This window comes from Chelonia mydas, chromosome 1 (assembly GCF_015237465.2).
Source record: "Chelonia mydas isolate rCheMyd1 chromosome 1, rCheMyd1.pri.v2, whole genome shotgun sequence".
Lineage (NCBI taxonomy): Eukaryota > Metazoa > Chordata > Testudines > Cheloniidae > Chelonia > Chelonia mydas.
In genome coordinates this window covers 58,833,820-58,847,614 of record NC_057849.1, presented here as the reverse complement: position 1 = coordinate 58,847,614, position 13,795 = coordinate 58,833,820, and the positions used below count along the sequence as shown (strand labels likewise).

The 13,795-nt window shown below is 40.9% G+C and overlaps 1 protein-coding gene across 19 annotated transcripts in view; it reads left to right on the top strand.

Annotated features, from left to right (window-relative positions):
- Positions 1-13,795, top strand: part of LRCH1 (leucine rich repeats and calponin homology domain containing 1) — a 256,777-nt gene that overhangs the window by 134,543 nt on the left and 108,439 nt on the right. For 18 of the 19 annotated variants that reach the window (XR_005224569.2, XR_005224567.2, XR_005224562.2 and 15 more), the window contains exon 2: positions 6,312-6,456. Coding sequence is in view for 10 of the 19 variants with exons in the window: in XM_043522418.1 (XP_043378353.1) it covers positions 6,312-6,456 (145 nt within the window). In the remaining 9 variants the exon portion in view is untranslated. Of the gene's footprint in view, positions 1-3,143; positions 3,476-6,311; positions 6,457-13,795 lie in introns of those variants that run through there. The other variant, XR_006283767.1, reaches the window with a different exon arrangement.

Genomic DNA, 13,795 nt, shown 5'->3' with positions numbered 1-13,795 from the left:
CTTCCCACCATCAGTTTTTAAGAGATGGGATTTTTTAATTTTCACACGGAAAATTTCTAAGGACAGGGAATGGAGGATTTGGTTTATTAGTATATCAAACTGGAACATATGTAACAGAGCAGCACTCCTTAAATATTACATTGTGGTGTCACAGCGACCAGACACAACTCTAAATTAGTGGACCCCTTAATCTAGTGACAAGATTCTCTGCATCCTGTACGTAGCCACAATTGGGGCTAAAAGGGACTTGTGTTCTGTAGGCAGGAGCTGTGACTGATGAATCAATGGACAATTTTCTTTGTCCACATGCATAAGTTTGCTAAACTACTTTCATGTGACAGTTGCTTTTGCTTGTCTGTCTTGTGACTTGAACCTGGGTTCCAAGTCAAGAGTGCTGTCAGCAGGCCCAGCTGACAGCAGTAATATTTCCATCATTATTTCCTGTCAGTGTATGCTTGGTTGAGGTAAACAACAATAAAAACCATGCACCTTAACAATTAAGCAAATGTACAACTACATGATGATGACCACCCAGCAGCATGAAATAATCATGGGCGGATGTGAAACATATTAGCTAATAAGTCCAAGGAATAAAAAAGTTCGTTTCACCTTTGCAGAAACATATCATCAACCTTCCCCAAAACCCTGCCTAGTTTTGTTTGTAGGCGTGCAACCCAAGAAGACAGAATGTTAGTAATTAAATACAACTGTCAGCTGAGCAGCACTCTTCGTCTCAAGGGAAGGACTTTTAGAATTTGTGCTGACAAGTTGAATTGCAACTGTCAACAGATATTTCCTGAAGAAGGCCTGTAGGTTTAATACACTTATTCTGTGCTTTCTTCTTTTTAGTGTGTTTGTGTATACACTCGCATATGTGATTTAGTCCTTTCTTTTGTTTTGTGTTGTGGCCATGGTTCATTTAGGTGACAATAAAAGACATAAAAACACCAAAATGTTGTATGACCTTATCCTTCAGGTGTGATAACAGAAGGGTATAACAAATGTTTTCACTTCCTCTTTTGTATACATAATTCACCATATACCTAATTATCCCAAGTACAACAGGAAGGCTTTTGTTTAATTCTGTTGTCAGGTGTATTAGTATGAAGAGCATTTCTTAGATTAATCCTTGTTCTCAGAAACTTTAACATAGTTAAATCAATATAGAAAATAACATTAATCAAAAGGTTAATTTCACTTTTAAGACAAAGTCTGAAATGTGTGGTAAGAATTTATTAGCATTTACTAGAGTTACAATGTTTAGCTTATGGACTAATGAAAATATATTGAAAGAAGGCAGTTACCCACTACATACTAGCAAGTTAGTTTCATAACCACCTTAGTGAAATCTAGGTTAATTTTCTTTATTGACTGTCATGATTTTTTTTTTTTCAAAAATATTAGTTACAATTGAACAGCATACATGATTAAATAGCCTCAAATCATCTGTTAACTTGTCAACATCCAGGTCTTGCATGTCTAAAACTGATATAAATTAAGTGTGTATGAATTAAAATGAATTTCTTAACACAGTGATGCTCAGACCACAGTGGTTCAGGAGCCAAATTAGGGATCAACATTACCCAAAAGAGCCAGAGTAGTGTGAATTCATTGTTACATTTATGATAATACTATTCATATTTAAACGGTATGACGGGAAATATTTAGTTCATATATCTAGATAATTCTCACAGCAGATAAATTAAAAACTTGATAACTTAATTGGTTAATAACACAGTAGAAGCATCCTGATTGGTTGTTAATTAAATCACACAGTGTTTTAATATTATGTGCTGCAAAGAGCCACGGGAGACATGTCAAAGAGCCACTTGTGGCTCATGAGCCACAGTCTGAGTATCACTGTCTTAACATATAATTAAACAGCCAGGGTAAAATGGTTGAGTCTAAAAATTTTAATTTACTTAGGTTGTTATAACTTTCTGTGGACTGTCCTCCAATTTGAAATGTTTGGTTTTCCTACCTGTTGTCATGAAAGATTTTGATGAACAGATAAGGAAACCAGCAAAAGAGGACTCTTTTGTTATAACTGTTTCACGTGCAAATCTGTGATACAGAGAATAGCAGATGGAGGGGGAGAATTTGTATTCATACTTTTCTAATAGTTCTTTGCCACTCTTAAAGCAGTTGTATGTTGTCGTCTTATAATACACAAAAGTCTTTTCAAAATAAAAAATAGTATTTCTTGCCTGTGAGATGTTTTTTTCTTTTATTGGCACAAGGTGTGGATAATCACATTTCTAAATAGTGACAGAGCCTCAAATGACTTACACAGGCCATCCCAAGCCAGTACAAGTTGCAGTTTTATACCACACCACAATTTACCCCATTTTCTTTAGAAAGATTATTGTACAAATTTTGTTTTTCTTATTTTATACTTCCGTTGTTCCACTTTATCACTGTAGCTGTAAATTTGGTTTGCTCTAATAACCATGAGTTACATGCTCTGATTCTGCAACATGACATTTGAAGAGTAGCTTATTATGCAAGTAATCCCATTGATTTTCATGGTTGCAAAAATAAAGAAGTTATGTAAAGGTTGTCATGACTACATAATGTAGATAATCTAAATACATTTTAACAAATGCATTATTTGGTAGGTCTAAATTGTGGCAGGAATTTTCATTTTAACATATACTTTCATGGGTAGTTTCCTTATCAGTAGGAGAGGTGGTTCTGGCTAAATTATTGTCCTCAATGACTCTTGTTGTGCTGATACATTCCGTGTATTAAAATGTTAATAGTATAATATTACGCATATCAGTGATTTAAGGCCTGAATTTGAGACATGTCAAGCTGCAAATTGTGTGAGCCTCTCACAAAGAAGTTTTTGGTCTTGTACCAGCTAGGTAGGCAAGCTGACCATGAACGGCTGCTGAGTTTTGACAATTAACTTTTCTATTACATGATATGCTCAGTAATTCATAGTATATATATCCTTGTCTCCCCTGTATTCCATGATTCTGCAGTCACATAATTAGCCATGAAATTTACTCCTTGCTGCAGAATTGTTCATTAGAATGTCAGCTTTAATTAAAATAATATTTCTAGCCCTTATGGTTGTGGAGATCATCTTGAACATGTGGAGAGAGTATAAACTGATGCTGTTACATCTCTTTGAAAGTGCAGTTGCTGAACCGCTACATTCATCTTACACAGAGGCTAGAAGACTCCACAATTCTGTGGCTGCAGGACTTGGCTGTTTTCTAGGATCCACAATTCTCTTATTTGGAGCTGGAGTCAGTACTTGGTTTCAACCAGGCACCCAGCATTCTGCAAGCTGTCTCCCTGCCTGGCGAGGACATGCTTTCAGCTGTTTCTCGGTCTCCAGCTTTTCTTACAAGAGTTAATTAGATTGCAATGCATGTTCCCTACACTGTTCACTGAGCTGGAGAGCACAGGGTCCGAGAGACGGATCTAGACTCCAGATTGGAGGCAAGAAGCCTAGGCTGACCAGGTAGGCTGGCTGGAGAAGAATGGAGCAACTGAGGCCTAGGGACAAGCTGATACAGGATGCAAGCTCCACTGTCCCTGGCACATGAAGGGAAGGAGATTTTGTGCTGGGCCAAATGGACAACATTGTTGATGCAATTGTTTAGCACTTAGACCTATAAGTGGGAAAAAAATTAAAAACAGAAAATAAAGTATTACTCCTGGGGGAATTCTGCAGCACTGCGCAATGCAGACTTTTGCACAAATTAACATTGTGCACACAGAATTTCCTTTTCCCCCACAGAAATGAGCTGCAGTGCTGCTAGACTCCACCTGTTGGACCTGGAAGAGCCCAGCTCTCACATAGAAGACACTGCTGGGGGGGGTGGAGGGCACTCTAGAGGGTTCCTGGCAGCTGCAGTTTCCAGCATGCCCTGAGGGAAGGAGAGAGTGGTGCAGAGGAAACTCCGTGCAAGCCTGGGACTGAGCATCAGGCTGTTTCTCCCTCTGGATGGGTGTCTGGGGCGGGACCCGCAGCTGGGCTCGAGAGGGGGAGGAGTATGGGTATCTGGGCCCCTGGCTGGGCTCTGGGAGGGGAAAGGGGGCAAAAAACAACTAGGTTTTAACTGACTTTTTAAACTCTGGGAATCATTAAGAATGGGATGGATAAGGGCAACAAAAATGATTAGGGGTATGGAAAGGCTTCCGTATGAGGAGAGATTAATAGGACTGGGACTTTTCAGCTTGGAAAAGAGATGACTAAGGGGGGATATGATTGAGGTCTATAAAATCATGACTGGTGTGGAGAAAGTAAATAAGGAAGAGTTATTTACTCCTTCTCATAACACAAGAACTAGGGGTCAGAAAATGAAATTAATAGGCAGCAGGCTTAAAACAAATGAAAGGAAGTATTTTTTACACAATGCACAGTTAGTCTGTGGAACTCTTTGCCAGAGAACGTTGTGAAGGCCAAGACTATAACAGGGTTAAAAAAAGAACTAGGTAAGTTCATGGGGGATAGGTCCATCAATAGCTATTAGCCAGGATGGGCAGGGATGGTATCTCTAGCCTCTGTTTGCCTGAAGCTGGGAATGGGTGATGGGACTTACCTGTTCTGTTCATTCCCTCTGGGGAACCTGGCATTGGCCACTGTCGGAAGACAGGATACTGGGCTAGATGGACCTTTGTATGGCCGTTCTTATGTTCTACTCCGGGGGGGGGAATTTTTGTGTGTCTGTATTGTTACAGACACACTTGCTGACAGGTGTTTTGAAATAAATTACCAAATTAATTGAAACTGATGTGATTATGTAGTGTTGTTTTGACAAAATTTGCTGAATTTTGCAGAATTTTTACTTTTTTGGCATAGAATGCCCCCAGGAGTAAAGTGTGCTGAAATTAAACCTAGGAACTGAATTTTCAGGGACCAGAAGAATGGGTTGGATAATCAAGTTTCATCTTCTTTAATTGTGAAGAAATAGCCTTACACAAAAGATAATCATTATGTACTCTAAAAACGTGTTGACAAAATAAAATCAAAGTAAAATCTGGTACTTGGAAGACCTTTGTAGCAACTTGCTTCAGAAATAAGAACTACATTTCTTGAGGGGTTAAGCACAGTATGTATTCAGCTGTGTAGGAGGGAGCATATTAGTCATACTGTTAGTACTGAAGCATGAATGCTCTGAAATATGAGCAGCTGCAGTCTTGATGCTCCTACATTTGTGTATCTCATTTTTTGTGAGGTACCAGAATTTGAAGCATATGCTGTTAGCAAGATGTAGTAGAAAAAGTCTATTTGTTCTAGTTAGGATGGTGAAGGTTTATCGCACTGTTCAGTGAAGAGTGATGTCATGTGAAGTGCCACTCCTTTTTGTTTAACTAATGTTGCTGCACACATGCATGCATGACTCAGTACTTTATGAACTGGGTACCTGTCAAATTTGGACATAATTTTGTGTATTTAAAGACACTGACAGGTTTGATCAGAATTAAGCTACCTTTATTATTACATTTTTTCCACCAATGTGTTCTTTGTGTGTTCTTAAAACAAGAAACAAAACAAAAAACTACTAACCTAAAATATTTTGTTCTTCAAGTTAACAGCAAAGGAGTTGTATAGGTAATTGGCAATCCAGCTGGACTTCAAATAAATTAACTATAGCATTATTTTTATTAATAATTAGAATTGCAGTAAAACTATAGGTTCCTAGCCAGGATCTGGGTCTCACTATGGGTGGGTCTCACTGTGGGTGGGTCTCACTATGGTATACGTTGTACACACGCATAGGAAGACAGTCTTTTCCCAGAAGAGTTTTAACATCTGCCTCTTCATTTGTTGTTCTTGAAAAAGTTATATACATCAATCCCAGAAAACAAATGATCAAACTAACATTGACTGTGCCTTTAAGTAATATAATATTGGTTACTATTAAGGAATACATTTCTATAACTATTAGAAAGTGGATAGACTTGTTGATAACAGCTGCTAATCAGTATCTACACAGCTGGTATTAATCTTTGGATACATTCTGTTGCTATAAAGTGCAAATTTCAGAAGTTATGCTTTCAAACCTAATATGATGGTGGTTTTTCTTAACATCTTGAGTCCAGTGAATAATTATTTTAATTAAATTGAATAACAGGCAATTTAATATATGATATTTCGTATTCAATATGTAACAGACTTCAATTTCAAGCTTCTAGGGGTTATTAATAATTTTGTTCTGATTATGAAAAATATTGATAGTTCCCTCTTTTATGCCTATGATGGCAATATTTATTTTAATAATGAAATATATCTGTTTAAAGTATATATTTTTGATGTTTCAAAAATGTGCTTTTTCTTTTTCTCTCCTCAGATCTGTCCAAGAATAGATTAACTGATGTTCCTATGGAGCTGTGCCATTTTGTGTCACTAGAAACACTAAATTTATACCACAATTGTATTAAAATTATTCCAGATGCCATAGTGAATTTACAAATGCTGACTTACTTAAATTTGAGGTAAGTTGACTTTACTGTTTTTTCTGTATGTTGTCACTTATGATTGCTCTTTTTCTCTCTGTTTTCCGTGCATCTCTTCGGAAACATCACCGGCTATGTTGCTCATTTTATTGGGTTCTATAAGGCAGAAGCCAATTGCCAGTAGGATTTTTCTGTCCTCTGTTAATTATGTATATGAATACATCATAGGCTAAAATAAAAATAAGCTCTTACAGAAGAGATGAAGAAGCATCGATTCTGCTTTGAATGATGGTCCCTACACATATTCCACATGTGGCTGTGCAGGTGCGCCATGTGCCTGAGTCCAGAAGCGTTTCTTAGCGGTGTCTGTTGACCCGCACATATGTTGTGTGTCCACTCATGCTCCCAGCCGAGGATATAATAGGTAGTGCAGGTTGATGCCTCTCAAGTTCCCTCTTATTGCCACATAAGAATGGCCATACTGGGTCAGACCAAAGGTCCATCCAGACCAGTATCCTGTCTGCCAGCAGAGGCCAATGCCAGGTGCCCCAGAGGGAGTGAACCCAACAGGTAATGATCAAGTTTGTATGGATGACTACTGGCTGAGTTTTTTAGGTTAGATGAAATTAGACGAAGGTTTCTAACCATCAGAGGAGTGAAGTCTTGGAATAGCCTTCCAAAGGAAGCAGTGGGGGCAAAAGACCTTTCTGACTTAATAAGTTTATGGAGGAGATGGTATGATGGGATAACATGATTTTGACAATTAATTGATCTTTAACTATTCATGGTAAATAGGCCCAATGGCCTGTGATGGGATGCTAGATGGGGTAGAATCTGAGTTACTACAGAGAATTCTTTCCTGGGTATCTGGCTGGTGAATCTTGCTCACATGCTCAGGGTTTAGCTGATGGCCATATTTGGGGTCGGGAAGGAATTTTCGTCCAGGGCAGATTGGAAGAGGCCCTGTAGGTTTTTCGCCTTCCTCTGTAGCATGGGGCCCGGGTCACTTGGTGGAGGATTCTCTGCTCCTTGAAGTCTTTAAACCACGATTTGAGGACTTCAATAGCTCAGACATAGGTGAGAGGTTTTTCGCAGGAGTGGGTGGGTGAGATTCTGTGGCCTGCCTTGTGCAGGAGGTCAGACTAGATGATCATAATGGTCCCTTCTGACCTTAATATCTATGAATCTATAAGTGATCTCTCTCCTGCCATCCATCTCTGCTCTCTGACTGACAGAGGCTAGGGACACCATTCCTTACCCATCCTGGCTAATAGCCATTAATGGACTTAATCTCCATGGATTTATGTAGGTCTCTTTTAAACCCTTTTATAGTCCTAGCCTTCAGAACCTCCTCAGGGAAGAAGTTCCACAGGTTGACTATGTGCTGTGTGAAGAAGAACTTCCTTTTATTTGTTTTAAACCTGCTGCCCATTAATTTCATTTGGTGGCCCCTAGTTGTTATGTTATGGGAACAAGTAAATAACTTTTCCTTATTCACTTTCTCCACACCACTCATGATTTTATATACCTCTGTCATATCCCCCCTTAGTCTCCTTTTTCCAAGCTGAAAAGTCCTAGTCTCTTCAATCTCTCCTCATACAGGACCCATTCCAAACCCCTAATCATTTTAGTTGCCCTTCTCTGAACCTTTTCTAATGCCAGCATATCTTTTTGGAGATGAGGAGACCACATCTGTATGCAGTATTCAAGATGTGGGCGTACCATGGATTTATATAAGGGCAATAAGATATTCTCCATCTTATTCTCTATCCCTTTTTTTAATGATTCCTAACATCCTGTTCGCTTTTTTGACTGCCGCTGCACACCGTGTGGACGTCTTCAGAGAACTATCCACGATGACTCTCAAGATTTCTTTCCTGATTAGTTGTAGCTAAATTAGTTGTATGTGTAGTTGTGGTTATTTTTTCCAATGTGCATTACTTTACATTTATCCACATTAAATTTCATTTGCCATTTTGTTGTCTAATCACTTAGTTTTGTGAAATGTTTTTGAAGTTCTTCACATTCTGCTTTGGTCTTAACTATCTTGAGCAGTTTAGTATCATCTGCAAACTTTGCCGCCTCACTGTTAACCCACTATTAACATGGCCTGAGTCAGAACCCCTGTTCCTTCATGCTCTTAGTTTTCTATGGGAGTAGTGTAGCTTTCATTCAGTGCATATAGTTGTAAATAGGGGTATCTGCGTCAATGAGGAGAAGTCAGTGTTGATGCCTACACAGGAGATCAGCTGTATTGGAGTGTGTCTTGCCTCTGTCTTGCAAAACCCTTTCTCCCGCAAGACCACTTCACAATGCTGACAGCCCTCCTCGAAGATGTGCATCACAGACCACGGTCCGCCGCTGTCTCTCCCTCCTTGGACGTATGGCAGCCTGCACCTACATGACACCACACGCACATCTCCATATGCATTGTTTTCAAACTTAGCTCCTTTCCAACCAAGATCCTGTGGGTGCCAGGGTCATCGTTCCCCAGACTGTGCTGGCCTTCCTCAGACAGTAGTCCAATCTTTCCCAGATTATGATTGATATTCCCTTCGCCCCTCCCACACTGCAGGCCACCATCACAGTGGATGCATCCCTCACAGGGTGGGGAGCCAACTTACACCAACACACAGGTCAGGGTGTGTGGTCACCACAGGAAGCCAGGACGTACGTAAATGTGCTGGAACTGTGGGCAGACTGGTTAGCGTTCCAGACCTTCCTCCCACTTGTTTAGACCCTCCATGTCCAAATGTTCTCCGACAACATTGTGGCAGTGGAATACATCAACAAGCAGGGCAGTGCCAAGTCTCCTTCCTTCTGCTAGTTGGTCCAGCTTTGGAACTGGTACATCAAGAACGATGTGATGCTTCAAGCCACACATCTGCCCGGAACCCAGAATTCCATAGCCAACATGTTCAGCAGGACACACTATCTCAATCACAAGTGGGAGCTACACGATGCCATGTTCCAGTACTTCTTTGCGAAGTGGGGCACTCCCCTATGGGACCTCTTTGCCACTCCCAAGAATTGAAAGCTGCCCTGCTATTGTTCCGGGGAGCAAGAGAGGACAGCTTTCAGGGTGACACTCTCCCCCTCCACGGCTTTCCCTTCCTATGACAGGTGCTACGCAAGGTTCGACAGGACAGAGCCACTGTCATACTTGTAGCCCCATTTTGGCCCCATCAGTTCTGGTTCACAGACCTCCTCACTCTCCACCTGCACACCACTTTGCCTCTGCACACTCCCTGATTTACTCACACAAGAGTGCGGGAATATTCGTTATCCCCGTCTGGGCTCTCTTCACCTCACATCTTGATTTTTGGATGGACGTCAAAGATAGACTGCCCATGCGACAGATCCTTACCCAAAGCAGGAGAGAGACCACCAAAGCCTGCTACCAACCTAAATGGAGATGCTTCACAACATGGGCCCGCTACCCCCATCATTCACTAAACATGGTGTCTATTCCAGTCGTCCTCGACGACTGTCTAGCCCTCAGTTCTATACGAGTGCACCTGGCAGCATTTAGTGCCTTTCTTGCTCCTGTGGATGCACCTTGGTCTTTATGCACCCCACCGCTATTCTCCTCATGAAGCGTTTACTTAACACCTTTCCACCAGTACTCAAGCCCATACCCCCACTGGACCTTAATCTCGTTCTCTCCATCCTCAGGAAGCCATGCTTTGAATCGCTGGCAACATGATCCCTCTGCCACCTCTCAATGAAAGTGACATTCTTGGTAGCCATTACCTCAACCAGATGGGTCAGTAAACTAGCGGCTATGATGGTGGACCCCACCTACCTGATATTCCACAGGGACAAAGTGTCCTTATGGTGCCAATCCAAATTCCTCCTAAAAGTGGTGTCAGAATTTAACTTAAATCAGAGCATCCATCTGCTGGTTTTCTGCTTCAAACCACATGCTTCCCCCACTAACAGAGTTTTTCACTCCTTTGACATCTGCCATGCATTGGCATTCTACCTACGCAGGACTCAACCCTTTTGCGCATCACCAAAGCTATTTGTGGCCATTGCCGAGCGGTCAAAGGGTCAAGCCCTTTCACACCAATGCATCTCCAAATGAGTGTCGGGGTGCATCTGCAAAAGCTACAACCAATCCAACACGCTCCCATCTGATAGTGTCACAGCATACTCTACACGAGCACAAGCCGCCACATCAACCTCACTAGTGGAGGTGTCCTGGCAAGATATCTGCTGTGCTGCAATGTGGCGCACTGTCCACACTTTCACAACGCACTGCGCCATCATGCAAGCAGAAGCTACAGATGCCACCGTAGGCAAAGCTGTACTGCAGACTGCACTTCCACTGGCATCCTTGCACCTACCTCCATGCTGATCACTGCTTGTGAGTCACCCATATGTGGAATATACCTAGGGACCATCACTCAAAGAAGAGGAGGAGGTTACTTACCTGGACCTGGAGGTTCTTTGAGATGTGTGGTCCTTATCTTTATTCCACTACCCGCCTTCCATCCCCTCTGCTTCGGACTGGATTCCACAACAGTAAGAACGAGACTGGAGAAATGTCGACCCACACTACCTATTAGCCTCTCGGCTAGGAGCATGAGGGGATGCACTATGCACATGTGGGTCAATGGACACTGCTAAGAAACACTTCCGGATTCACGTGCATGGCACATATGTGCACCCATGTGTGGAATACACACAGGGACCACACATCTCAAAGAATCTCCAGTTACAGGTAAGTAATCTTCTCTTTCCTACCTGGTATTGTCTAATCAAATCTTGATAGCTAATTACAGCAACAGTCCATTGATCTTTTCTCCTTAGTTTTATTATGACAGTAATAAACTTCACATGGCTCACATTGCTGATTTTGTAGTCACAAAAATTTATATATGGCAAATGCACTCTTTTAATTTTAATTTAAACTTAGCATTAAATGTCTTATTGGCACCTACAGCATATATAGTCTCCCTTAGAAAACAACTGCATTAAATACTGTGAAGTTCACCATTTTCAGAAAAGTGTGAAGTTCTGTGCATTCATGTCTAAAACACTACAGTTTGGAAAAAGTACCTACAATACTTGTGTAATTATCCTGCATTTATGCAAATGCTTTGTGGATATACCAAATATTTAGCTTTTGAAAAGACTTGAATCAGAATAATTGATACCAAATTTATTCTGGTTCTACAGTATTAAAAATAGAAAGCATTCTGAAATAATGCTAAATAAATAATGTATTAATACTTATCACTTTATGTATTCAGAGTGAGTTAGAGATATAAATCAAATTGTTATTTAATGACCCAACAAGCAGAGTGGCAGTGAATTATGTAACTATAAACAAAAATAAAATGCATCAAATTTCTTATTAGGCAATGTAAAATTCCCCTCAGTTTAATTGCCTTTTGAAGCCAGTTCCTCTATCATTTGGGTATAGTCCGCCTCCTTATTAGCCAGACTCATTAAAATTCTGTAGGAGAGAGAGAAAAAACATTTGACTGTCACAAACATCTTGATCCTGGCAGGAAAAGCAATATGATTTTCAGACCATATTTCTCTTTCTAGCTTTAATAGTTTTAAGTATCTTCTGGTGCCAATGGAGAAGAGGACTGTACTCTGCATAGAATGTCCAGAAGGCTAGACTTAGATTTTGGATGTCTGTTGTCAAGTTTTGTTTCATTTCAAGATTTTCACATTGCACAAATACTCCAAATTTTTATTCATATACTGTTCTTGGGATGCAACATCCCACATCTCTCTGCATGGGAGACCTCTGAATCTTGTTGGAGTTAAAAATTATCCACTACTATAGGTTTACTTCCTGATTTCATTTTTTTCTGTAGCAGATCCACTGAACAGTGTGATTTTACTTTAAATGCTAGATTTTCTTTACTCTCGAGTGGTAAAATTAGTATCTTAAAATGTTGGATCCATCTACTGAGCATGAGAGTAAGTTAGTATGCTGTTTTTTTTGCTCCAAAAGCATGCAAATCCAGTTCTATTTTACTGGTTGAAAAAAGTATTGGGCTGAAAGAAAGTACATTATTGTGCTCTCTGAGAGAGTGATCAAAAGGCATATATGTATTATATGTAAAATCCTACAGATATCGGACGGCGTCTGCTTCCTTATTCATTGATGTCATGTGTTGTAACCACTTGGGGCCAAAAAAAAACCTGAGGTGAAGATGATTGTTTGTGTTACGTAAATAGTGCAACACTGTGGCGGAAGGAAGGGAAGATCTTGTTGGGTTATCAGTATTGCCAACCTGAAGAGATCAAAAATCAGAAGTTAGATCCTCCAAAATCATGAGATTTCTCCCCTTCACCCCCAAATTGAGATTTTTTTAAAAAGAAAGATGATACTGTTTTTGGGTCTCTCTTGATTTTTTAACTCTCCCTACCTATCCACTGTGTGTGTGTGAGAGAAAGAGAGAGAGAGATGATGCATTGCCCACTCTCCCAAATTTATTGAATATGGTGACTTTGGCTCCTGCTGCAGGTCTCTCAACCTCATAACTGTCTGTCCTTTGACCTCCAATTAATTCTGTCCCCCTCGGCCTCCAAATCAATCATGTGCCCTCAGTTTCCACATCTGCCTGTCACACCAATTCTGTCTGTCTCCCAACCTACCTGCCAGTTTTGTCCCTCTCCCCCATGTCCATCTCTGCTGCTACAGCTCTTGGGGTGTTCTTCAATCCCCTTTCAGGCAGGGGGTGGGTATTGCAGCCAAGGAAAAAGAGGAAAGGGGTGAGGAGCTGTCTCCATTGTGAAGGGAGGAGGAGTGAGGGGCACTCTGCTCTCTCCTCACCTGTGAGAACAGCGAGCTTAGATGGAAGAGACACTTCTGCTTCCTTCAGGGCTAAACTTTGCAAGGGGGCCAGAGAGTTTTGAGTCATTGTGAGACGAGCTCCAGCTCCCTCTGAAATTCTGTCACTCGGAAAACAATCGTGAGAGTTGGCAATACTGGGTTACACAGTTTTAGGAAAGCAACCCAGAATCGAAACTTCAAAAGGAATGTTTTAAAAATTATATAATTTTTATTCTGGATTCAGAAGAAATTCCTGAAAATGTTACCTTTCAGATTTGAAATTCAGGAGTAGACTGACTCAGTCACAGACCAGGGTACTATTCTAAAAACATAATATCTCAGCTGCTGGTTCCACATAGTCAGGCCTGATGGCTGGAGCTGAGGTTGAAGCTGGTGTAGTGTCAGGATTGGGACAAGGGAAGTGCTGAAACCGGTGTCCAGGCAGAGGCTGTTAGTCAGAACCGAGGTCAGAGTCGATAGGCAAGCCAACCTGGTATTGTATCCGGAATCCAGATGTTGGCCAATGCCAGTTGGGAGTGAGTCCAAGTGTCAGAGGAACAGGAGGTGGGTGCAGGA